This window comes from Sylvia atricapilla, chromosome 10 (assembly GCF_009819655.1).
Source record: "Sylvia atricapilla isolate bSylAtr1 chromosome 10, bSylAtr1.pri, whole genome shotgun sequence".
NCBI lineage: Eukaryota > Metazoa > Chordata > Aves > Passeriformes > Sylviidae > Sylvia > Sylvia atricapilla.
In genome coordinates this window covers 19,769,037-19,793,001 of record NC_089149.1, presented here as the reverse complement: position 1 = coordinate 19,793,001, position 23,965 = coordinate 19,769,037, and the positions used below count along the sequence as shown (strand labels likewise).

At 39.2% G+C, this 23,965-nt stretch overlaps 1 protein-coding gene across 1 annotated transcript in view; it reads left to right on the top strand.

Annotated features, from left to right (window-relative positions):
- SLC25A36 (solute carrier family 25 member 36) overlaps window positions 1–16,374 on the top strand; it is a 30,337-nt gene extending 13,963 nt beyond the window's left edge. The window contains exons 4-7 of the mRNA XM_066326243.1: window positions 2,353–2,453; window positions 9,823–9,889; window positions 11,316–11,605; window positions 12,331–16,374. Coding sequence (XP_066182340.1) covers window positions 2,353–2,453; window positions 9,823–9,889; window positions 11,316–11,605; window positions 12,331–12,524 — 652 coding nt within the window. The 3' untranslated portion in view covers window positions 12,525–16,374. The remainder of the gene's footprint in view (window positions 1–2,352; window positions 2,454–9,822; window positions 9,890–11,315; window positions 11,606–12,330) is intronic.
- Window positions 16,375–23,965: the final 7,591 nt, after the last annotated feature.

Here is a 23,965-nt window from a genome sequence, read left to right as displayed (position 1 = left end):
ATTGCACATGGCACATGTAAACTACAAATTTGGATCTTGGAAAATAGAAGGGTAGACTTAAATTTCAGGTAACCCATCATCTTCAGGAAGCAATTATGTGATTGTAGCATCAAAACACTGGGTCTTCCTTCCTGAGTTCTGCTGAAGCACAGCAGGAGCTTGTTCTGGAACCTCAAAAAGTGTGAGACACTGGGCAGGATGAGAGACTTACCAGCTGTCCCAGAGAAAGCAGATCCCTCAGTGGGCTGGGCTCCAGAGGGTACTGGGGCAGTGCAGGGCCGGGGATGTAAATCTGATCTAGTTGGCAGTGGTGTTGGTGCTGACTGTTGCTCTGCATCAGCACAAATACTCCAGCTGCTCAGCTGGTGCTGGCAGGCAGAGACAGGAGCACATTATGCCAGAGTTTGAGTTTATCCTTACACATAACTGTTAGCTGAAGTTCAGTCCAAAAATAGGCGAGTACGTAGGAAGAGTATTGAAACAAAGCTGTGTAAAAGTAATATATTCCTTAGGCCTGAATGAGGATACCTGAAGTTCTTTCCTCGGTCATAATTTTTTCTTCTCTGTTTAAGAGAAGAGCCTTTATGCAGAGGGAATATATTCCACAAAGGTTCTATTCTTTCCTCGACTTAGTGCCCTGCTTTTGCTTGTTTCCTCTTGAGACAAAAAAATATTCTTATCTCCTGCACATTCAGTTGGAGAGTATTTTAACTTGTCTGGTTTGAGGTATTCGGATGTTTCTGAAAAATATTGTATAATGAGTTTTAGATTTGGTGAGGTAATGTTCTTTAGATCCTCTGCATAAATAAGAAAAAAAACTTCATGAAGGAATTAGATTATCTTTATTTTAGCAATTTTTTTAGGATTTAGGAATATCAGAGGTGTTTTCTGATCACTAGCTTTAGCATCACTCTTTGGAAAAGCTGAAGTAAACCAAGTAGCATTTTTGTTCTTGACACCTATGGGATATCAACACTTCCTAGTCTGGAGAGCCTGTGTTTTTGTACAATAGACCAGTCTATTCTGTCGAATCTTCAATATTGGTATCACTTTAATAGCAGTTTTTAGCCAGGAATGGGATCCATTGCATAAGTGACTATTCTCCATGAAGAATATCTTTAGTAGAAAAAAAAAAATCTATTTCTTTTCAGTTAATTATATGTTAAATCTTGTTTCCCTTTGGTTCTTCCCCTAAGTGGAATACTTAGCTTGTTGCCTCCCATCCACCATACCAAAAATGTCCACTTGATGTAGTGTGTAAACCTTATTTATTAGCATGTCTTCATTTCCCTCTGGCTGATTCTGTCTTCAACCAGTACTTCATTTCAATTAAGCATTAGCTAAGTGGATTTAACATCAGCTCTTTGTTTAAATAAGCTGCAGAGAAACATATTTCATAACACATCCCATGTACTTAACTGAGTTCAGGTTCCATTTTAAAAATTACACCCATAAAGCAAGCACTTTATCTTCTTTGTAATAAAGAAAAACACGTTTGCACAGCTAATGAGGTTAATGTTCTGCTTGGGAAGAGTGGCACATTCATTTTTTTTTCTTACAGAGGGTTGTCTGTGGATTTAAAACAATTGAGTTACAGCCTGAAATGTGATGTATGTGTGCTTAAAATAAGTTTTTTAGCTTTAATGAGCAAAACCAACCATTCTTTGTAATATATTGAATTGGGATGCTGACTTTGTCTAGCTTTGTTTAGATACCAGCTCACAAACAGGTGTAGTGCAAGTTTAAAACAGTTTTCATGGTGTATTCAGAGACAAAAATCAGTGTCTATTATAAATACAGAACTCTGGAAACAAAATGTGTATCGCAGCTGTTCTAGCATTTAAAGTATAAATATTTATAATGTCAAGTTATCAACATTTAAATCTTAAATGCTGAAGTAAAAGAATGTTGTTTGTTTTCTTTAAGAAGCTACATAATTGCTAGTTCTCTTCAAATTGTCCTACTCTTGAAATGAGTTTTGGTCCATTTGGAAGCTTGTTCTGTTGTTAATGTTGAAGAATACTGAAAGTTTTTCAGTGTTTTTCTTCCCTGGCTGAGCTTCCTAGTGTCACAAAAATCGCTACTGTATTTCAAACTATCCGTCCTTCCCCTCACTAATTGGTAATTGGAGTGGTTGTGTGGAAGAAAAAGTTCAAGTGTCATGTTTAGATTGTGCATTTCCACTCGTACCAGAGTCCTGCTACTTTGCAAGAGTTAATCCTTGAGTGTTTCTTTACTGAGGAAGGAAGTTTGAGCCCAAGGTAATCTTCAGTCAGCGAAGTTAATGGCACTGCTTGTTGAGGATTTTGAAACGTAAAACATAACATAACTTGGATTTTGTTCTAATTTTAGAGCAATATATTTTGCTGCTTACTCAAATTGCAAGGAAAAGTTGAACAATATTTTCAATCCAGATTCTACCCAGGTACACATGATTTCAGCTGGTGTGGCAGGTAAGGATCTGTAACTTTTTAGCTTCATCCTACAGTCATATCTGCAAATGAGAGGTGACAATAAGTACGGAAAAAAAAACCCCAACAAAACAGAACATGCTTAGTAATTGAATGATGTCTTTTTAATGATTATCTGCCTTGGCCTCTCATTAAACAGGCTCTCTGGAGAATATATGTACACTAAGTGATAAATAACTGTGTGTGTGACCAGCCTACTCTAGAAAGCTTGCATGCCTGCTTTTTCAGTTGTAAATTTGTGAAATGAAAAATGTAACCTTTCAAAACAGTAACTTGTTGCTCGGTAAGCTGTAAACTGCATTTGCACTGACTTCTGGTTTGATTCTTCATAATAAGTTTTTTTTACGACCACTTTTTGCTACAGCTTTGTATGTTTGACTTATGTTTGTTTTTCAGAAATGTGCCTGCAGTTATTTGTGTAAATTATATGTAACACCCCCGCCTTTGTTCATATACCAGTCTATGCGAAGTTTGTTCTACCACTAAAGAGTCAGAGAAGAGCAGATTTTTCATAGTTTTCATGTGTTTTTATCTCTGTAGAAATAATTCCTATTTTTTTATCTGCAGTGTCACTTCGGTGTATTTTAGTAGCTACAAATATTGGTTGCTTAATTTATATATTCTGTGCTTTGGAATCATTAACAAGGGGGAGTTAAAGGCAACTGAGCTGAGTTATGGTCATGGACTTGTGCTGGGAAAATCAAAACTTCAGTTGGCAGCACTTTATCTATTGTTGCCTGTGCTTTTCCCACACAAAAACCAGCGTTTAGGTTTTTTTAGAGTCCATGGGCACTTTACAGATGAATTCTGACAGTTTAATTGATGAAGTTTCTAAGTCCCATCAAATTTTACAACCAATCTGTAGAATGTGAGTACCAGCAATGTGGAATGGACTGATAAAGGTGTGATGTCAGAATAAGCAGTAGGATTAGTTTTCTATTTAATACTTGCTAATAATCTGATACATAGAGATTTTATATAGCATATAAAATATAAGTAACATTGCCAGCTTTATACATAAATGACACTAATGTTCCTCTCTGGCACATGAAATGTTGTGACAGTTTTTAATCTTTAAAGAGGAGCTCTTTTATTTTGCCCAAGTCAGACAAGGACAATGCAGTGTTTGGTTTTTTTTTTGTCGTCTAGAAGTGAGTGGTTTTGTTTGTAGGTGAACAGCCTAGGGAATGGGATGGAAGAGGATTTAATGAAGAGTTCATCTTAATCAGTTAATTGCATCAAGAAAGATGAAGAGTCTTCAGGTCCTTGTCAAGGGAATAAAAAATGCCTTTATTTTGGGGGCAGGGGAATGTGGGCGATGTAAACAAATCTGTCCTCAATTGAAGATAACTTGTGCATCTTGTGTAGTGCTGCAGACAAGTGAAGATTCTGAGTGTTCCTCATCTTTGGAAGCTCCTACCCTCATTCAGTAAAGCACATTTATGGAGATGTGCTGTAGTGCCTTTGCCTGAGTGTTTGCAGCCTCAGGCTGTAGTTTGTCATGGAGCTCTGTAGCTGCTTCCCTTCCAGAAGGTTGGTGTTGTGCATTTGTCCATACAGCTGCAGTAGACTGGGGAAATGGATTTGAGCCTTAATTGTTGTTTGTCTTTACTGACTTTTGTGTACAAGTTTTCTTTAACATTGATCAGCTCTTGGGGCTGTTAACCTTCTCATACTTCCCAGGTTTTGCAGTTGTGTTTTTAAACGTCAGTCAGTGAACCAGAATGCTCAGTGCAGGCTCACACCATAGGTCTTGGCACTGTGCAGTACAGAAATTCTCAGGTTCTTTGACAAACAACATTTCAATTCTCTGTTCTGGTGTTATTCTGATACATGAAAAGGACTCTGCAGTTAAAATTAACAGTGCTTTCTTGGGAATGTGCTAACCTTTTTTGTAATTCTAATATATTTCAGAAAATGCACTTAAACCAGCTATTAACAGTTTTACCTGCAAGGTTTGTATTCCTGTATGATGCAAATCACCTTAAAGAAATGGCAAAATAACAGGGGCAAGATCAAATGTGAGCTCATATTTGGTTGACAGGTTAATACAGAAGATCATTGCCATGTTTGCTTTGGAACCCAAGATTTTAAAATTGGCAAGGTGGATAAATACTTCCAAATTAGCAAAAAAAAAAAAAAATCAGTATTGGTGTTTTTCAGCTGCCATTGGTTTCAGTAAGGAATTGAGTAATTCCATCTTAAATGAGGGTTGTTGTTTTGTTGGTGGTTTTTTGGTGGGTTGGTGTTTTTTTGGATATGACCTTTCTGTTTCATAAAGTCTTAATACCTAATTACCATGAAGTAGGATTTGTACTTACAGTTTTTCCTGTGGGTTGAAAAATACAGTAATGATGCAAAAATACATTAAAAAAATGTAGCATTGTTTTATTGAAGTACTGCAAACAGTGAGCTTTAGTCAACTTTAAATTCTGTTTATTTGCATCGTACTAATACATGTCTCAGGCTAGACTGATGTCATTGTTAAATAAGGATTGTTTTATGCAGGTGGTGATTTTGGGAGTGAAAAGCTGAGGTATAGTAGTATTTAAAGCAATTTTTTTTTGTTGGTTGGTTTTAGGCCTGGTTCTTCATTCTCAAAATATATATTTATGGTTTTAAGATTCTTCTATTAATTTTGTTTTATCCCAAGGAGAGTGGAGTATCTACATATTAGTAACTGATGCCTTATGCAAACAGAAATGAATGCTGTCGTAATGCTGTGCTAGTTTCCAGCATATGAAGAACACCCCCTTCATACCTAAAATATCTGTGTTGACATGAAGAAGTACTCAGCAATCCTTCTTGCTTACTCCTCAGCATATCTTGGTTCTCTTTATGCCAACTAGGACAGGGAATATATCTGAGCTTGCTACAAGACTGAGTGTTTGCTTGTGTGAAGAGATTGATTTCTGGACATTTCCAAGTTAGGCTAAATTCTCAGATTCACTATAAACTCTGCCTTCTCATTGCACTCAGCCTCTCTCACTACAGAGAAGAAAAGCTGTAGAGAACTGAATGAGATACTTGATTCCTGTATGGCTTTCTTGTTTGCTTTTTTAATGATTCACAGCCTCAATCAGACAACATGGTTGCAAATCTGCTGCAAAACTACTTTGCCTTGTATGCTGTTGCTTGTTTTTTCTAGAACTTTACTGGCAAACCAACCCAAATGCAGTTTTTTTTAAAAAATTAATATTTATTCATTGAAGAATAATTGGCACCACTTCATTACTTAGAGAATACATTACTTTGTAAGTTTTTAGTGCTATGTACACAGTTAATTCATACCAAATAAAATGCATACTTAGTTCACCAGTCTTAGAAAGTTGGATTTCATAAGGCATCTTTTTCATCCCAAGACTAGGCTAGCTTTAGTGAATAATATTTTCAAGGGAGTGGGGAAGGAGAAGGGTTGACTTGTAAATTTGCTATATAGGTAAGTATTTGGAGGTGTAAAATTTAACTGCTGCAAATGAGCAGAAATTTCAGTACTCAGTGCATTTTACACATCTATTTTAATATCTGTGGCCTGTTTTGATTATTTTTCTTTTTTTTTCCTAAACTTTTACCTGCAAACAGTTAGATTTCCCAATAACTGACAAATCCTTCCGCTGGGATTTGATTTGTACACTTGTGTCTGATGAGGTCACTGCTTGTTGTTATGATACAGAAAAGCCTGTGTCTATTTTAGGCATTTACTGTACATTTCTCCCGTGAAAAGAGTGAGATCGTGTCATCTCATGCTCCCCCTCCGCAGGTCACTTCCTGCAGCAATATGGACTAACTTAAACCTCGTGAGTACTGAACTGAGCGTCTCTTGCAGCCTCTAGTGTAAGAACCACACATTGGGTTTGTGATATCTATTGAATAAACCACCTAAGGGGAAAGACACTTCTAGCTTGAACTCAGATGATGTGCATTGTACAAAAACATCACTTTTCCTTAACTCTGTATAGAGTGATTTTTTTTATTTTTTTTTTTCCTGTGCCCTTCAGGGAAAGGTAGGAAATACCTTTCACTGAGAGCTGCTACTGTCCTTAGCTTTGGCTAACTGAAAGCCCCTTCTGGGTTAACAAGGCATTTTGGGGGATTTTTTCCAAGTGTTCCAGAGCTGCCTTTAAAATGCTGCAGCTGATATTCTCTGTTGTCACATTTATTTCAAAGACCTCTTCTTTTTCTTTTTTAATATGTGTATATAATCCTTTCTGTCTCTTTCTGTTTACTCTTTTGGTTTGTTTTTATTTTACTACTTTTAAATTTTAATTCATCATTCCATATTCACATGTGTCTGTATCAATTACATTAGTTCATAGATTAAAAAGCACCAACCCTATCCTTTGAAATATGATGCATAATAGGAATACCTGGGATCTTACCTGTCAGTAGCTGGGATAGCAAAAAAGTAGATTGAGATAATTGTGTGAAACTGGGGTACAATAAAACTGCAGGAGTTTGTAGTGTTGCCAAATTTATCTCTACTTGCTGTGTATCTGGGATCTTTCTTGAGGGTGCAACACATTGATAGGGCATTGTGCAGTGTTACAAAGATCATTGAGGCCTTTAAAAAGAAAAAAGGAAACAATTGATGGAGCTTCATGGCAGCTGTTGAAAGCTCCCAAAGTTTGTTTTACCAAATATTTTTGCTACAGATTTTCTGTATTTAAATATCTAAGTTTATCTTCTCAAGGACCCCAAATGGTATGCTCCATGTTTTGGAGGGCTTTCCTTGGTGTCAGCATCTCTCAAGTCTTAATTATTTTTTCTTCTTCACTAACTGCATTTGCTACATTAGCTGTAAAAATTGACCTGCAGTTATCTCATCTTGAAACCTGGATTATTGAAGGCCCTTTCATTTGAAAACTTCAGTTTGAACTGTCAACTCAGGCCTGTGACAGCCATGAGGAAAAATATTTGCCATGTTGCTGAGTGTCTGATCCTACTGTTGGAGATGCATTTAAATAATGCTTGGAGTGACCCCAGGAGTGCAGCTGAGTGGAGTAGGGGCTGCATCCTGTGCCAACCACTTTCCACTGGAAATTTCCAATATGCTGTTCCCAGCCAGCCTAGAAGTATCAGGCTGCTGCTGAGTGGAAACAATCACTGCTGTCACTCAGCCACTGCATTGCCTGTTCCAGATTTTGAATTTGCAGACACTCTGAGTTGAAGGAGAAAAACTGAATGTTACGGTCTAAGACTTACAAAATTCCAATATGTGCAACTTAAATAGGAGTGCAAAAGGCCTTTTGGCTTTCTTCACTTGTATTTAAGAACTAGGAGAGACTTAAGAATTAATTTTGGTTTTTAGAGGAGTCTTTCCTGGAAGATGTGTTCGTAGGGAAAGTCAGTGATTTTTTTCCCCACCTTATTTCAAAGCCTTGGTTCAGTTCTGTGCATTTCCTAATTCACTTCATGCCACAAAGATTCTGATCGGAAGTCAAACAAATTTAAAACTTTATTAGTGCCAGTGTAAAGAAATAAAAACATCCAAGAAGGAAGTTTTCTTTCAGTGTAGTTGAACTTGGGCTCAAACACTATTGGAATCAGCGGAGTTTCTGTGACATTTAGTCACAGGTCTGACAGGCTGTGGCTACTTGAGCTACAGAGCCTGTTTTGCACATGTGGTTTTAAAAACATCCCATGCCTTGTTACGGCAAAGTAGTTCCCCAGTGCTTTGAGTTTTTATATCATTATTTACCTCCATGAAATTGAGATCTAAAACTCTTGGCTTGTTAGGATTTCACTCCATCATATGGTGGTTATATAAGTACTGAGATAGAGGAAAAATTAGTAGTAAATCAGAAAAAAAGTCAACTCCAAACCTTTATTGTCTATCACAGCAAGTTGCTTAGTTATGAAGTTTGAGTCAGTTTAAAAATCTGTTTAATCAGGAAATTGAACAGAAGCCTCCAATCTGTTTTTATTCTTTTGGTGTAGAAAACTAGCTCAGTCTTGGTTGCTGCCAAATCTGATAATTTGTTTTTAGAACTTGACCTGAAAACCATAATGACCTGTTTAAGCTTTGGGGGTGGGCACAAACCTTAGAACAGTTAAGATCCCCTGGCATTTCTGAGTATTGCAGACCTTTGTGTGCAATGTAAATGTAGATTGTGATTGAACAGGAGTAGCATGTATGCAACCAGTTCTGCTAAAGCTATTTCTGTGAGCTGTTACTGATCTGATAAATGAACTTATCAATAGCCTGTTGCTGGATAAGTGCTGTGCCCCAGCCATGCACTGAACAAGGTAACCCTGTCCTTCCCCACACACCCCGTCCGTCCCCTTGCAGGAGGGCAGTATGTCTTTGTAGTTATATACCAGCCATGTGTGTCACTTAGAGAGCAAGTGTCTAAATTTATCATCTCTTGCCTGGCCATGTTCCAGCTTTTCCCTTTTCCTGTTCTCTCCTGCAGACATGACACCTCATTGATGGTGCATGTGTGGTATTACAGCTTGAGATGATTTTTTTAGTTTAATTTTGTTTCAGAGCTACTTTCACTCTGCTTTCTCTCTTTCTCTCCACAGTTGTGCAGAAGTAAGAGTGATTCTTACTTCTTTTTTTTTTCTTTTTCCTTTTATTTTCTTGTTTGTTTCCTTTTTTCTTTTTCTTCTGTTTTCTTTAGTGGACTGAAAATCAAAGCTTTAACCCTTAGCCCTTATGCAAGCCTGAGTAGTAGCTGTCTGTCTGAATAGTTAGAACTCATAGTATTTACTTTAACAATTTAAACACTCATATGCTTGTAAAAGTATTCCAAGGCCAGCCAACAATCTCTGCTTTGAATACTAAATAAAAGATTAGCACTCAAATATAACTGCTCTTTATAGTTCAGTATTAAAAGGTCACTTAATTTACAGTAATAAATGCCTTTTAACTGCACCAAAAGTAGTATTTATTCAGTCTGCATGCTTTTAAACTCGGATTGTATTTCAGGTAACAAAGTAAATTGAGGCCATGCTTTATAGCATCTCAAATTGCTATTGCTGTCTCTGCAATGCATTCTTACTGACTTTTTTGCCCAATTGGCTGATCCTTGTCTAGTTGGCATTGCTGTTCTGTGGTGTCAAAAGAGGGTTGGTATTAGATAGGCAGAGAACTGTACTAAATTTGGCTTATTTTATATGGGGTATCTCTTGCTGAGAATCAAACTTACTCAATATTAATGTAAAATTTAAAATCTAAGTGTTCATTGGCTGTATGGATTCACAAAATGTCAGTAAAATGGGGACTTCAGAAAAATCAGTATAGTCCGAGTTTTTGCATCCACTGTACCTTACCGTGTGCATTTGGAACTTAGATGCAGTTGTTCTTGTGGTATTATCACATCTAATTTTGTTATTTTTACATTTTTAGGCTTTACTGCGATCACAACTACTAATCCCATTTGGTTGGTAAAGACACGATTGCAGCTTGATGCAAGGTAAATTGACAATAGGAAACCTCACTGCTGTGATAACATTGTACTCAATTGTTCTGAATCTGTTCTGCGCTCCAAAATAGAATGAAATCTTAAACATTCAGCATTTCAGATCTGGAAAGTTAATGCTGGTCTCTCTACAAGTGACACTATCACTTCTCTTGTTTAGTTTATTCTGAGACAGGCTTGAGGCACTGTAGTAGACTCACCAGCAAGTTTGGAATGAGTTACAAGGTTAACAGTTTGATAAAAATCATGTTCTGTCAACCACATGCTTACATTTTCATTCAGTAATACATTCTCTTTAACTGTTGAGCTAAACATTCCTGAAATACGGAGTCAGTATTATAGCAGCTGTTTAGAAAAAGGCTTTAAACATGCTCAGGGTTTGTTGGGTTTTTTTCTGTTCTGGCTTATTTTTTTACAGCCAGTGGGTTCTAGCCTATAAAAAGGGAAAGACTTCTTTCATGGATGAAAAACAAGAATTGTCCTTACAAGGGATAGTCAATAAATTGTTTCAGCTTACCATAGAATTGAGTACAGAAATGGTTTATTGTGAAATTTGTAATGAAAGTAGAATTTTATGCAAATAGGAAAGAAGACAGACCTCTTTATTCCCATCTATTTAGACCTGTAGGGAGAGACTGGTATGATGCCATATGATGTGTCCATATGAGTTATCTGCTGTTTCATTCTGTGACTTGCTCACTCAGACCTCTGCTGGCACAATCCGTGTGCCTGCGCTTGCAGCTGTAGTGAAGCACATTTCATGCAGGGTTGTCAGGGGTTTGCATAGTTGTGTACAGTGTTCTACTTCAGTATGCACAACTCAATTCTGTCAGCAAGCTCAAAATGGGAATAAAACTTCATTTGCCAAATACTGTTGAAACAGGTATGTCTAATGAGCATTTTCCATGACATCAGCAGAGGCTTAGTTCAATCAAATAACAGCTGCCAGTGTTGGACTGGTTGCTGCGCCAGTTGTTTGCTGAGAGCTGTAATGCTGAGGGCTACTATTTCAACTCTTAGCCCTGAATACTGTGGAGCTCTTTACTGAGGCAACAATTAGGGTAAATCCATTATGCAAAAGGAAATGGCCATTTTTCTTATGACTTGCTGACATGGATAGCCCATTTGAGAGTTTCCCAGCAGTTTAGTCCTTTATTGCACAAGAGTTGGGGAGGCCTAAAGCTGCTCAACGTTTCTTTGTGGTACTTTTTCTTTAGTCAGTGTGTGAAGTTTGGCTTGGACTCCGTGTAGTGCTTTACCTGTGTTAAGTGCTGAAGGCCTTTGAGACTGTCAAGTGACTTGGAGCCCCTCAGCATCAGTGTTGGCTATTTCCTAGGTCTTCTCATCACTACAAATCTGTTTTAATTATTTTCCAGTCTCACTGGTTGCACCAGTTGATATTTGGACTTCTCCTTTTTAGGAATCGTGGAGAAAAGCGGATGAGCGCTTTTGAGTGTGTCCGCAAAGTTTATCGCCTGGATGGCTTCAAAGGCTTTTACCGGGGAATGTCCGCATCCTACGCTGGCATATCTGAGACTGTTATTCACTTTGTCATTTATGAGAGTATTAAGAAGAGATTACTGGAGTATAAGACTGCTTCTGCCATGGACAATGAGGATGAGTCAGCAAAAGAAGCATCGGACTTTGTTCGCATGATGATGGCTGCTGCCACTTCCAAAACATGTGCAACGTCAATAGCATATCCCCATGGTAAGTGGGACATGTGCAGCTGAGGCCTTGAGTCAGCTCCATCAAAGGGAGCCTTCTCAGTGGGATTTGTAGCCAACTTTGGTTTAGTTGCTCAAGAAATATTTTTCTGTCTAAATAGCAGATTTAGCAGGTCAACGTGAGTATAGTATTCAGAAATGGAAGTGCTTTACAGTGGATAGCCAGCATGACCTTTTCTTAGGCAATGTTCATTTTGCCAAGGGATTTGCCAGGGTATGGCCCAAGGTTCTCAAAGTGGTACTTTTAGTTGGAATCTTTCCATATACTCAGCAATTTTCCATAATGTGCCAGCAAGTTCTTGTCCCCCCTTCTAGGGAAACAGGCTGTTAGTTTGTGTCAGTTGCACTTGATCTTCCTGCAAAGTAATTGTGTGTATATTGTTTGTTAATGAACTAAGTACTGGACTAATGTCAATTTCTGAGCTAAAATGTAAGCCCAAGCAACAGTCCTCCTCTGGATTGTAGCTAAGCAAATCAATTTGCCTTGTTTAGTCAAATATCTAATACTTGCTTTCTTCTTGCACGTACTTGTTTGCTTCTCTGTTCATCTTCCTCCTCTTTTCTTTAAAGAGGCGTTGTGAGATTGAGAACTTGGGGAGGGGTATTTTTATGTAAAAATCCCTGATCAGATGCTGGGGAAAAAGAATGAAAAGTGCTGAAGGTAACCACTCAATTTTTCTTTTTTTTCCATTGGTTTTCTTTGTACAGAGGTTGTGCGAACAAGACTAAGAGAAGAGGGAACAAAATACAGATCTTTCTTCCAGACACTCTCTTTGCTTGTACGAGAGGAAGGGTATGGCTCCCTTTACCGAGGGTTAACTACACACCTGATCAGACAGATTCCAAACACTGCTATCATGATGTCCACCTATGAAGTTGTAGTCTACTTACTTGATGGATAGCAGTGTGACAAGGTGGAAGAAGGTGGAAGATGGGAAGACTGGAGTGGACCACTGAATGTCAATGCCAATGTGGTGGGCAAAAGGAATGTTGGATCAGGAACAAGCAACTGTGGACAAAACAGAAGGTTGATTGTGGGCAACTCTGAGTAATTTTGCTGCCTTTATTGTGTGGTCTCATGTCGACGTGACAAATGGGAACTGCCCCTTAGAGAATGCCTTCATACATCTCTTAATTCAGAATTATTTTCTTTGCATCTGTTAATCTAGACAAAGCCATTGAGTCATCTTCAGAGACCCAATGGGTGAGGGAGGGGACATGAAATGTTCCTGGGCAGTCCTATTACCATCTCTTAGTGATTGCTCTCAACTATATCATTTTTGTTTTGTTTTACTGCATAGTAACCTGTTGGAGGAATGGGCAAGACAGTACTTTTATAGCTTTCTATACATGAAACTTCCATTTAGTTGCTCTGAAGATTTATAAAGAGACTGAGGTAGTGGTAAGTGTGTAAAGTTTTCCATGTTGCTACCTCAAGATAAATATGGTGCAGGGACCTAGAACAGTTCTTTCTTCACTACAAAAGGTGATACCTGTTGTAGCTTTTTGGTTTTGATTGTTCTTTTTATTTTCCTTGATGTTTGAGCAGTGTTGTAGGTTAGTGAGAGAGGGTCTGATTGTTAACTCTTCAGGTTATCAATCTGTTAACGTTGGTGTATGTGGACTTCTGGTCCTGCTGCATCATCCTTTTTATTTTCTGGAACTTTTCTTAAGTGAGAGAGGCCTATGGAACATTGTCTTGTATCATCAGTTTTCCTTGCCAACCTGTTCAGGTCGCTCACCAGCTAAGGAAGAAGTTTCTGAATACTACTTTATAGCTTTTTTTAAGGATTTGAAATGTGATGAGAAATCTCAACTAGTCCAGCCTCCCCTTTGTGAAGACAGGATTCACTCAGATAGTGTCATGCTGCTTAAGCACAAGCTGTATTACCCTTAAGTATCTGGCAAATCCTGCCTTGGGTTACCAGTATTTATATGGGAGTACTGGGGGAGAGCACATATCACCATGGCTAGGGTGAGCAGATAGCTGAAACCAGCTGAAGCTGTGATAGATCTTGTCAGTGCAGACAGGCTCTGTGCAGAAGGATGGAGAAATTGTAAATGATATTTTCTTGAAAGCTTTCCCCCTGATAATTGCTGTATCACTTCTGTCAGCTTGAGCTCAGTAGATGAGCTATATAACCTTGTCCTCCACATTGTCTGATTTTTCAGGAATTGGTTTTGTTCTGTAAGCCAATTGCAAAATAATGCCCTGCATTCAGCAGTGAGGCTTAGCTGGTTTATTCTGTCATAAATTACAGAATTTTGCAAAGTCATGCAACTGGAGTGTCAAGCAGTTGAATGTTACAGGAATTTTTACAGCTTTCCAGACAGATATCTTCTCAGTCTGCATCCATTTTCCTTATGAGGAAGATGATCATTTATAAATTTGGGTCAATAGCTTTCTCCATATAAATGCTGCTGCCCTGGCATGGACAGAACTGTGCTCTTGGCTCTTCCAGTCTGGTACTGCAGTACACTTGAACTGTGCATCATGTGCAATGGCTTTATTTTAAGAATGACTTCTTATGCACTTTGCGGCCTTCTTAGGGCTTAGGACTTTTTTTCCTCTTACTGATTATCTGGAATCAAACTGTGTTTGAAACATGCAGTTTGGTTTTAAACAAAGCAGGTGGTTTCTGTGTAAGTTGTGCAGGAATTTATGCTGTAAATTCATAGCATCTCTGTGGCAGTGGTTCTGTAGGCTCCATGTAAAAACTCAAAGTTTGCAGAACAATCAGTCTGGGTTTTTCTCATTTGCTTTCCTTTATTTTGACCCTTGTCATGTTCTCCACACAGTGTCAGTGTTTGAGTATTTCATGTAATTTCTCTGTGTTAATTTGCTCATCCTCTAAAAGCCACCCATAGAAAGTACATCGACCTTGCAGTGCTATATTGACTTCCCTGCTTGGAAAATGTTCCCTTTTTAAAGACATAGCATGGTCTGAGGGGTGACCACGGTGAACTCAATTGTCTCAAAGTGAAAGGAGTGCTGAAATGTGTTTTAAAGCGGGCTTTTTCTAGTGATCTCTCTAGGAAAAGACTGGAGTATTTATGGCTGACCTAAGATTTGATGTCATGCTTTTGTTCAGATAAATAAATGCTGGAATAGTGACTTACTGTAATTTTTGTGATGTAGAAAGTGGGTCACTCTTCAGGTTATCTAGATTGCTCAGTCATAGCCAAAACTTAAACTGGCAGAGACCATACTGAGCTGTGGAGTTGATGAATACAGCGAACACTTGGAGCAGCCTGGGCTTCATGGGAGTTTCCCCCCTCTGTTGGGATACATTGTCCCTTGGCTCTGTATTTGTCTCCCATTCCTGGGTACTGTGTGTGTGCCTTCTCTGGGTAAGGGCAGAGCCCCTGGAGTTGATAAGCAGGACATTTTAACAAGTGCAGTTGAATATGGGAGATGACAGCTAAAAGCAGACAATCAGCTTATTACTCCACCTCTTTAAAGGGCGTTCCAGCTTTGTTTTAAACTTCAGGGGTGGTTGTTTTGGCTTCCTTTGCATAACCAAACATAACCCAAAAATTTCTTGGGATTTTTCATTCTTTTTAAACTACAAGTATCCGCAAAATTACCTCTGATATATTTCCCAAAGATCTTTAAATTATTTATATAGCTTTCTTGATATTTATTATAAAAACTCAAGCAGAATAACAAGATGCTTCATTCAATAAAATCTTTACCTGCAGAGCTGAAAGCGGTGCATTTAAACTTGACCGTCTTGATTTGCATTTGGGTGTCCTGTATTTCCGCCCCACGTGTGTGCGCTAGAGGAGAGGCTGTGCGGTGAGCCCGTGGCTCCTTTCCCTGGCTGTGCTGGGAGCCGGGGCCGGCGCACGGCGGGGCCGGCAGGCGGCGCGCCCCCCGCGGCACCCACGGCAGGAGAAGCCTGGGAAAAGCGGGGCGGGAATGCCGGCCCGGAGCGCCTCCTGGCCCTGCCGTGCTGTGCGGGGACAGGCTGAGCTGCACGGCGACATCCGCTGGGGCTGGCCCGCTGCCGCTCTGCGCGGCTGGAAGCGGGCTTACGCGAGGGAGCTGTGGAGTTTTTTGGTCGTTGTAGTTGTAACCGAGACATCGCCTGTCCGCTTATCCATTAACGCTGCCCCATCTCTGTTTACGTAACGCACTCCGCATCTTCCCTTGCTGATTGAGGTGTTAATGAGTTTCTGATAGTCTGTTTTTCTTACACGTCTGCAACATTCCTCAGACTGCATCATTGTAAAAGAATGCTTCCAGACACAAGAGTGGAGAGCCTTTATAAATGTTGCTTCCTGTTTAAACTGTTCAGATTTGGAAAACAAGCTGAATGCTGAAGTGTGCCTAGGTAAATGTACTACTTTTTTCAATTTTCTGTCTGTTAAAACTGAGTTATGTAAGTTTTTTCAGTTCTTCTATTTAAGAGTCTGCCTACCCTGCATATGTGAACATAACTATGCCCTCAGAGTCATAGCCAAACACTCACAGATGACAGATTGAGAATACTTCAGTACTCATGTGAGGTTTGCTATTATTCTTGCATACATGTAGTTGGCTGTAAACTATGTGCATTTACTCTGTATTTATATAGTTAACTTTTTGTTTGGATTGCTTTAAACTTCAAAGCAAATTAAAACTATGTGTTTCTGTTCAAATGTTGCCTGCTGTGCTAAACTGTACGCTGTTTTTAACCTTTTAATTTTTCTATTATTGATACATACCAGTGCCTGCACAGTTGTGATTAAAAATGAAAAAATCATTAACCCAGTGAATCATTTTATCTTGTGCCAATTTCTAGTAGCTGAAAATAAGGTGAGTGTATTTTTCCTTTAGTATGGCCTTTTTGGAGGGATTCATGGATGACCTAAACTAGCAGTATGTGTTGTTGCAGCTGGATTTGAACACAGTTACCTCTGCAGAGTGAAGTGATCCTGTCTGTCAGCTGAGATTCAGGAGCTGGTGGCCACAGAGCTCGTGTCCCTTTGAAGTGCCACCTAGTACAAGCCACTGTTGACAAAACTGAAGGGCCATAATTCCTTAAAATGCTCAGAGTTAATTGCATGTGAGGTTATAACCAAGTCTTTGAACCTCACACGTTGTTAGATACTGATATTGGTTTTCTTATGATAGTTGGTGTTTGATCTGAAGTCTGTGCTGAGCTTCCTCACAGATCATTCTGCAAATGCAAACATGAGGTTTGTTTGGTGACCGCTGTTGTTCCCCCTCAGCGTCTGTTTTGGACCTGAGTCTTTACAGTGTCTAATACAGAGGCAGATTTGATGTCTGATTTGATTCTTTCAGCTACTCAAAACTACTTCAGCATTCACATTAAATCAGCACATCTGTGATAGCTTTTTTCTTTTGGTAGGTGTTACTGTCAATTGCCCTACCTTGCCACACTTTGTAGCTCCCTGGCCAGCCAGGCTTAGAGGTAGTCAGTCCTCTGGAACCAGTACAGGCAACCAGTGTGCTTATTCCTGACACATCTGAAATTATGCCTCTAACTGGCATATCTGTAATTGTCTGTAATTGATCCTTCACTTTTACCCTGCACTGGAGGCACTTTGGCAGGGCAGAGCTCAGGATAAGTGTGTGGGGATGTTTTGAAGTTTATGTTGCTTTACAACACCTTCTGCTAGAAAGGGGTATGTTGAGCTTGCCATGGTCAAAAAGGCTGTGTGTAAAATGAAGGTGTATTTAAAGTGCTAATTGGTTATGACTTGACATTAATGCAGCGGTGCAGTCTGACAGAGATGCAGCCTGGAAGCACGTGAGGGTTGACAATGGTGTCTTTCTCAAAGGAAAGCCCTTAAATTTGATAATGCACTTACACTAAAATGTACTTCTGAAGACAAAACACTCCCCTCATCTTGCATATGCTGCTCAGCCAGTGTGCTCTGTGCTGACTCAGAGCATCCTTATCTTCCTGCACAGCTTCTGTAAAAGGCAGGAGACACCAGGACTAGAACCCAGTTTTCATAAGCAAATTGATGCAAACAAAATGGTGTCTTGAACTATGAAAGGCAAACTGGAGTACAAGACCTTCTGTTTGTTTAGATGGAATATTTCAAGGGATGCTCCTGAGACTGGGCTCAGTACTGCAGACACCTCAGTGATGAAGTTGTATGAAGTTGAAGCTTCTGAGACAAGTTCAAGATGGTGAAATGCTGGTAATTCCAGGTAAACCTCCACAAAGGCAATGTTTCCTCCATTATCTGTGGCTGTTTGCAAGTTGGTAGCTTTTCCTAATCCTGCTCTGTAGCAGACACTGAGGATGGGACTGAGGATGTGCATGTTGGAATTGTCTGGAGTGTAACCAAAATGCAAAGCTGTCTGTTTTGAGACGGTCATTCCCCCAAACTTCTGAAATACAATGTGAAAGTGAGGCTCCAAATACTGTAGTGTGGGAGTGTCACGTTGTAATTAGAGACTAGATAACATAGAACCAGAATGTAAAATGGAAAACTACAGACTCAAGTCTGTAGTAGAGTTCTAGAGCACATTCTTCTTTTGCAAAGTATGTTCTTGACATAAAGGTAACTGGCCAGTAAGCAAGACTTGCTGGTCTTAAAGTAAGCTGATGATAATTTATGATCATCTGTGTTTCACATGACGTAGATTGGCTCTCCTGCGTTCATGTGGGGGCTTTGTTGGAGCTATGGGATATGGAACCACAAAGGAAATATCTTATTTATTTCTACATGGTAAGATCTTGATTAAAAGAGCAAGTGTGTTGTAATGGGTACTGTTGGATTGCTGGTGAATACTGCAAGTTCTTGATGGCCTTTGAAGAAGACTCTGACAAAAAGTGGTCTTGGTATTGTCAAAATCATTTGGTGTGGTCAAATCTAACTTTTTTCTTTCTCTAGATATCTTCAAGCAGTTCATCACTGTAACTAAACAATGAGTTATTACATTGCTGATCTGAATCTGTCCTGATCCAGTGCTTACATGATGCTTTTCTGACAGCATTATATTTCTGTCACTGTCTGAGGACAGACAGAATGACATTGTCATATGCTGGGATGTTAGGAGATAATATATGGTTTTCGTATGGGATGTTCTGGGCTGGTTCATCCTGGTCTGTTCCTCTTTGCATGTAGTGAGGGAGAGTTTCTGCATTAAGCAAGGATTTGGGGTACTGACTGGAGGAAGTGTGTGGGCATTGTAAAGTTTTCAAAGGAACTTTGCAAGAAGCTGTCCTTGCCAAGGTACAGGCTGAGAAAACATAAAAATCTGGAAGTTGGTCACATCTGAGTTAGAGCAGTATCCTTGCCATAGCAAGAAGAAACAGGTAAAAATAGAGTGGAAGAAGTGAGTAGGTAATGTGATTTGGTTTGGTTTTATTAATGTTTTTATGATTTTGGGTTAGATGTGTAACAATATTTTTAAATTGAGAAGGTGTCCCCTTTGTCAGCAGTTCTCACCCAAGGGAAAAAAGCTCTCCAAGTACATCTTTGCAGGATTTTTATCCCTGTTTAGCTGTGCTAGATTCTTCCATTGAGAAGGTAATGTGGATACTTTTCAGGACTGTGTCAGACTGTGCTGTTTCTAGCTCTTCAAGACCTCCACAAGAAGGCAGCAGAAATGTTTCTGTGAGCTCAGGTCACTTCCCTCTAAAGAGACAAGGCCTGTTCTCCTTAGGACTATTTGATATTATCTCAGGATAGATTTTGGCTAAAAGAGCACCAGCAAGAGCCTTGTGGATGTGAATGCTGAAAGGAGAGCACACCTCCTGAGAGAAGGTGCTCCCCAGTTTCTGTATTTATCCTTTGGATAGGAAAAGGAAGTGAACGCTGAAGAAATAACACTGTTCATTCTAAGAAAGTCCAGTAACTGTAAATCTGTTCCCAGAAATGGGTCATTCTTAAGGAATTCTGTGAGACATCTCAGTGGACTTCCTGAGGTATTCTCTTTCAGTCTGTCCAGAAGTGAAGTCTGCTTGGGGAAGAGTTTCCTTCCTCATTGCCTGGAAACAGGTGAAGACAGATCCTGCTGTTAAGACTTTCACTGTCCACAAATGCTGCTTCCTGCAGAAAATTCTTAATGATGTGCAAATAACTTTTTTTCCTCTGGCTGCTAAAGGCAGGCAAGCAGAATTTGTTTCGAAGCTGGTAAGTTTTCATGATAGTTCTCAGTTACTTTTATTGTCATTTCTGAAGGTATTTGTTTCCATTCTATCGCTTCTAAAGTGCAGTTAGCAGCAAAACTTTAGAATTCTGTTATCCTGCACTGCCACTGTAAATGTTTCTGGCCTTTGCAGTGACTTGCAAGTTGATTTGGGGAGCTCCAGCTGGATTCATGCTGGATATGCTTAGAGACTTGAAAATTTGCTTTGAATTACTTGAAACAAGAATGATCTATTACCATTGACACATTTTCCAGAGAGACTACTTGAGTGGAACTACTGAAAAATGACAACCCTTCAGCTCTGCTTGTAGGGTGGTCCAACATTATTCCCGAATTCATTCAGCCAACAGACAAAGATTTAAAGTGCTTTCTTTGCAATACTAAAAAAAATTTAAAAAAAATCACAAAACCAGTATAAAAAATATTGACCTTTCCCCATTAGGGAGAAGAATATCTGCCCTAGTCCCTAATTGTTATAAACTGAGGAGACCATGGCCAAAACTTTATAGCTAGGATGTAAATGGAATTTTGCCTCTGGAGCGGGAGCAGCCTAGATCTGTTAAAACCAAATACACATTTGGACACACAGGACTGAACCAGTTAGAGCCAGCATTCCCCAGACCTCAGGGCAGCCAGAACTAAACTTTCTTCCCAGTACCGTCTTTCCCAGGGTAAAAGATTATTTCCTTGTGGCAGGGTAGGGACACTGGAGTGGTTATCAGGTATGATGGGATATTTCTGTGGACAGCATTTTTGTAATTCTCAGGATCTGAGTTTTTAGTTGGGCTGTCATTTATCTCACCCTCCACGAAAACGTGATCAGAATTAATTTGGAAGGGATGGGAATTTTATAGATGACAGATATGGAAAGTGCTGAAAGATGAGTAGAAGCATGAGAATTCTAACTTAGCAGAAACAACAAAACTATATAACCATCCCCCTTCTTCCCAAAGAGCTCAAGAAATATAAATCTTTGTGAGACTTTGAGCTTTATTCATTCCTAGCTGTGGAAAAACCTGCTACTCAAATGGAGGGATGGGAACATGTGGGGGAAGTATCTGCCATGGGTTCCTGTTCCTGAATAAGAAATAAGAAACAGCATCTAGAAAAAGCAGTGTGTCAGTTGCTTCCTCTTTAAGTCCCTGGAATGAACAAGGCTCTGGACTGCAGTGTTACAGAGCATATACACCTTACTCAAATATATCCCACTTTTCGAGTTTGCGTGTTCTGACAAAGGAGCAGAGGAACTTTCCCAGCACCCGGTTTCTCTCAGCCTCCTGTCCTCATGCAGCTGCGAGGGGAGATGGAAGAAAGCTGAAGCAATTCCCAGGCCTTTTGGTATACTCAGTGTTGCCCCTCTTTGCTTGAGCCAGACATAAGAGGGATAAAGGGTGACTTTAAACTGTAAACAAGGAACAAAAACTCCTAATTTGACTCTGCACCTGTTTACTAGGGGGGTGTGTGTGTTTTTCTTTCAGTTGTAGATTTTGATCATAAAAGCGGTAATGGATGGAAAAAATGGGATTATCTAAGTACAGTAGTTTTTCTACAAGAAAACTCAAGTGGCATTACAAAAACTTATAACAGAAACATCCACAACCACCCTGAGCTGACAGACTAAACAGCATTTTTGGGACTGAGCAAGAAGCCTGGCAGTCCCTGCTAAAGGCAGGGTAAGAGTGGAATATCAGCAAAGTCACCCTGAAAAATAATAGGTGGGCTATATATAAGAGAAGGCTATAATGGGTTAGGTTGGAAGGAGCCTTAAATTAATCTTGTTCCAACCCCCCTGCCATGGACAGGACACCTGCAGTAGTGTTTTTTATCCTGACCCTGACTAATTCACCCTCTTACATGAAATAAAGGCAAAGACAAAAGGAAAAGAATTGAGGTATAAGTCAGCTGAGCTTTGCATAAGGAAAACTTAATTATCAGCTCACTATACTGCAGGGAACAATTTAACAGTAGTGTTCTCAAAGTAGGTTTAGAGGTGTTTCTACAGGAAGGACTGATGAGGTCACTATAATGTGAGATGATTTAGTATCTCAGCTATAGTCTTCCATGGAATTGTGTTCGGGGAATTTGGATTATGATGAATTTTACTACTGTAACATTGAGGAGTGTTAATCATGAACAACCTGGTCTAGTTGGCAGGTGGCCCTGCCCATGGCAGGGTTTGGAATGAGATGACCCTTGAGGTCTCTTCCAACCCAAACCCTTCTGTGATCCTGTGAACAGGACCTCCTCATGCAAGGTACAGGTGTGCACCTTTGGAATGTTAGCTGCCTTCTAAGCAGACCCCAATTAATGCAGAATGTTTTAGGTTATTATTAATGCATGCAAATTAATTTTCTGCAAACCAAGTAAGAAAAACTATTTAGTCAAACATTCTTGATTTAGCTTTCTCTTGGTTTAATTTTTGAAGATTTAGGAGTGTTAGTGGGAAGAAAAGCATTTCCACCTGTAATATCTGATTTAGCAGAGCTGTAATTTAGCCTGTTAATTTGAAGTGTTACCAAGTGGTTCCCTGTGAAAAAGCAGTGTAGGTTCAGGAGACCCAGAGGGACTAGTGAAAAGATGGCTATTTTTGGGAAAGTTCATTCTGAACTTTCAGCTCTGAAGGTGGGGTTTTGTTCTTGACCTTGGCATTTCTGGTCTCTGGACTGAGTACAATAAAAAAATACTGAGAACAGATCTATAGAAGAGTACCCATTTTCACTTATGGAAACTGATAGTTTTGCAAGTTTATAAAAATCTGATCCAGTGTACAGTGTCCTTTTTCTGCCAGCCAACCCTCGTATTCACGGTGTAAATGACTGCACTTCTCTCTGGGGGCAAAATGGTGTATTTGTTCAGGCCCAAATATGTCTTTTCATGATGCAACTTTACCGCTTTCTGCCAAAAGCAGCTTTTTTTTTTTATACAGTAACACGGTGTTCCCACTGTTTTTCTAGTCATAAGAATTTCAGTGCAGGAACAGTGGTGTGGTGTTTTGGGAATTGCATTCCAGTTAAAGCAATTCCAGTCATTGTTCTCCCAGCTGTATTTCCACCCTTCCATGGCCCCCCACTTCAGCTTTTCCAGGTTAGTGAGAAGTCAGTAAGAAATAATGAGACTAAAATTACATTAATGCCTAAAACATTAATTTATGCTGATTATTTCCTTGTTTACAGGGAATCAAATATCTCCTAACATGAACAGAAAGTCTCTAACATGGTGAAAAGTTTGATACTGCTTAAGAAAGCACTTTCAAGGTTAAAGATAATGTTAATGTCCTACAGCCAGAATTATGTGCAGCACAGTAGGGTCACTGACAGTAAACCATGAATGGGTCATAGCACTTAGAGAACAGGAGTGTCACATAAATTCACATTCATAAATAACATCTGGGGTCCCATAGGACAGGAAAGGAAGTATATTTGAGCTTGCTTATATTTTCCCTCAGTATGTGAAACATTATGAGAATTACCTTTTTTTTAAGGTGACTAAGTGTAACATTTTGTTGAACTTAGTATTATTGAGGTTCATTCTGTATTTGTACTTTGATTATTTCAACCTGTCAATCAGAAAATCTGCTTAAGATGTATTTGCCACCAAGCAGCAATTTGTAAAATTAACAAATTACTTCCTACAGAGTCCATTTGCAGAGCTCTGTCTGAGATGTCACTGCCCTCCAGAGATGAGGGCATAAAACACTAGAAAGAGGTGTTCTTTTATATGACTAGTCAATATAAAAACATGATTCAGAGTGGGAATTCGAACAAAAAGCAACAAAGCCAAGACCCAGGTCTTGAATAGCCTGGATAAAGCTTGGATATATCAGTGTATAGAAAAGTTAGTGCTTTTCTTCACATGTTTGTAATACATGTTTTTTTCACATGTGATAAAAGTTTGGAAGTGGATATATGACTTGAAAGAGAGTCTTTAGTAGGTCACACTTCTAGTAAAGTTTCATTGATGATATTTTCTCTACAGGTTGGTATTAAGGATAACTTTTATGGTTGATAAACCTGGTAAATTCCAGTAAGTTGTTTATGACATGGAAGTGTCTAATACCTTGTTGTGCTGTCTGTGACACTGTTGTTTAGCTAGATCAAAATGTACCTCCCAAGGATTTATAAAATTTGCAAAAATGGGACGTTAATGTGCAGGTTAGTATTACTACTGAGAAACCAGTGTGTTTTGCAGGTGGTTTATAGCTTAAAAGTGGCCTGGGAATGATGG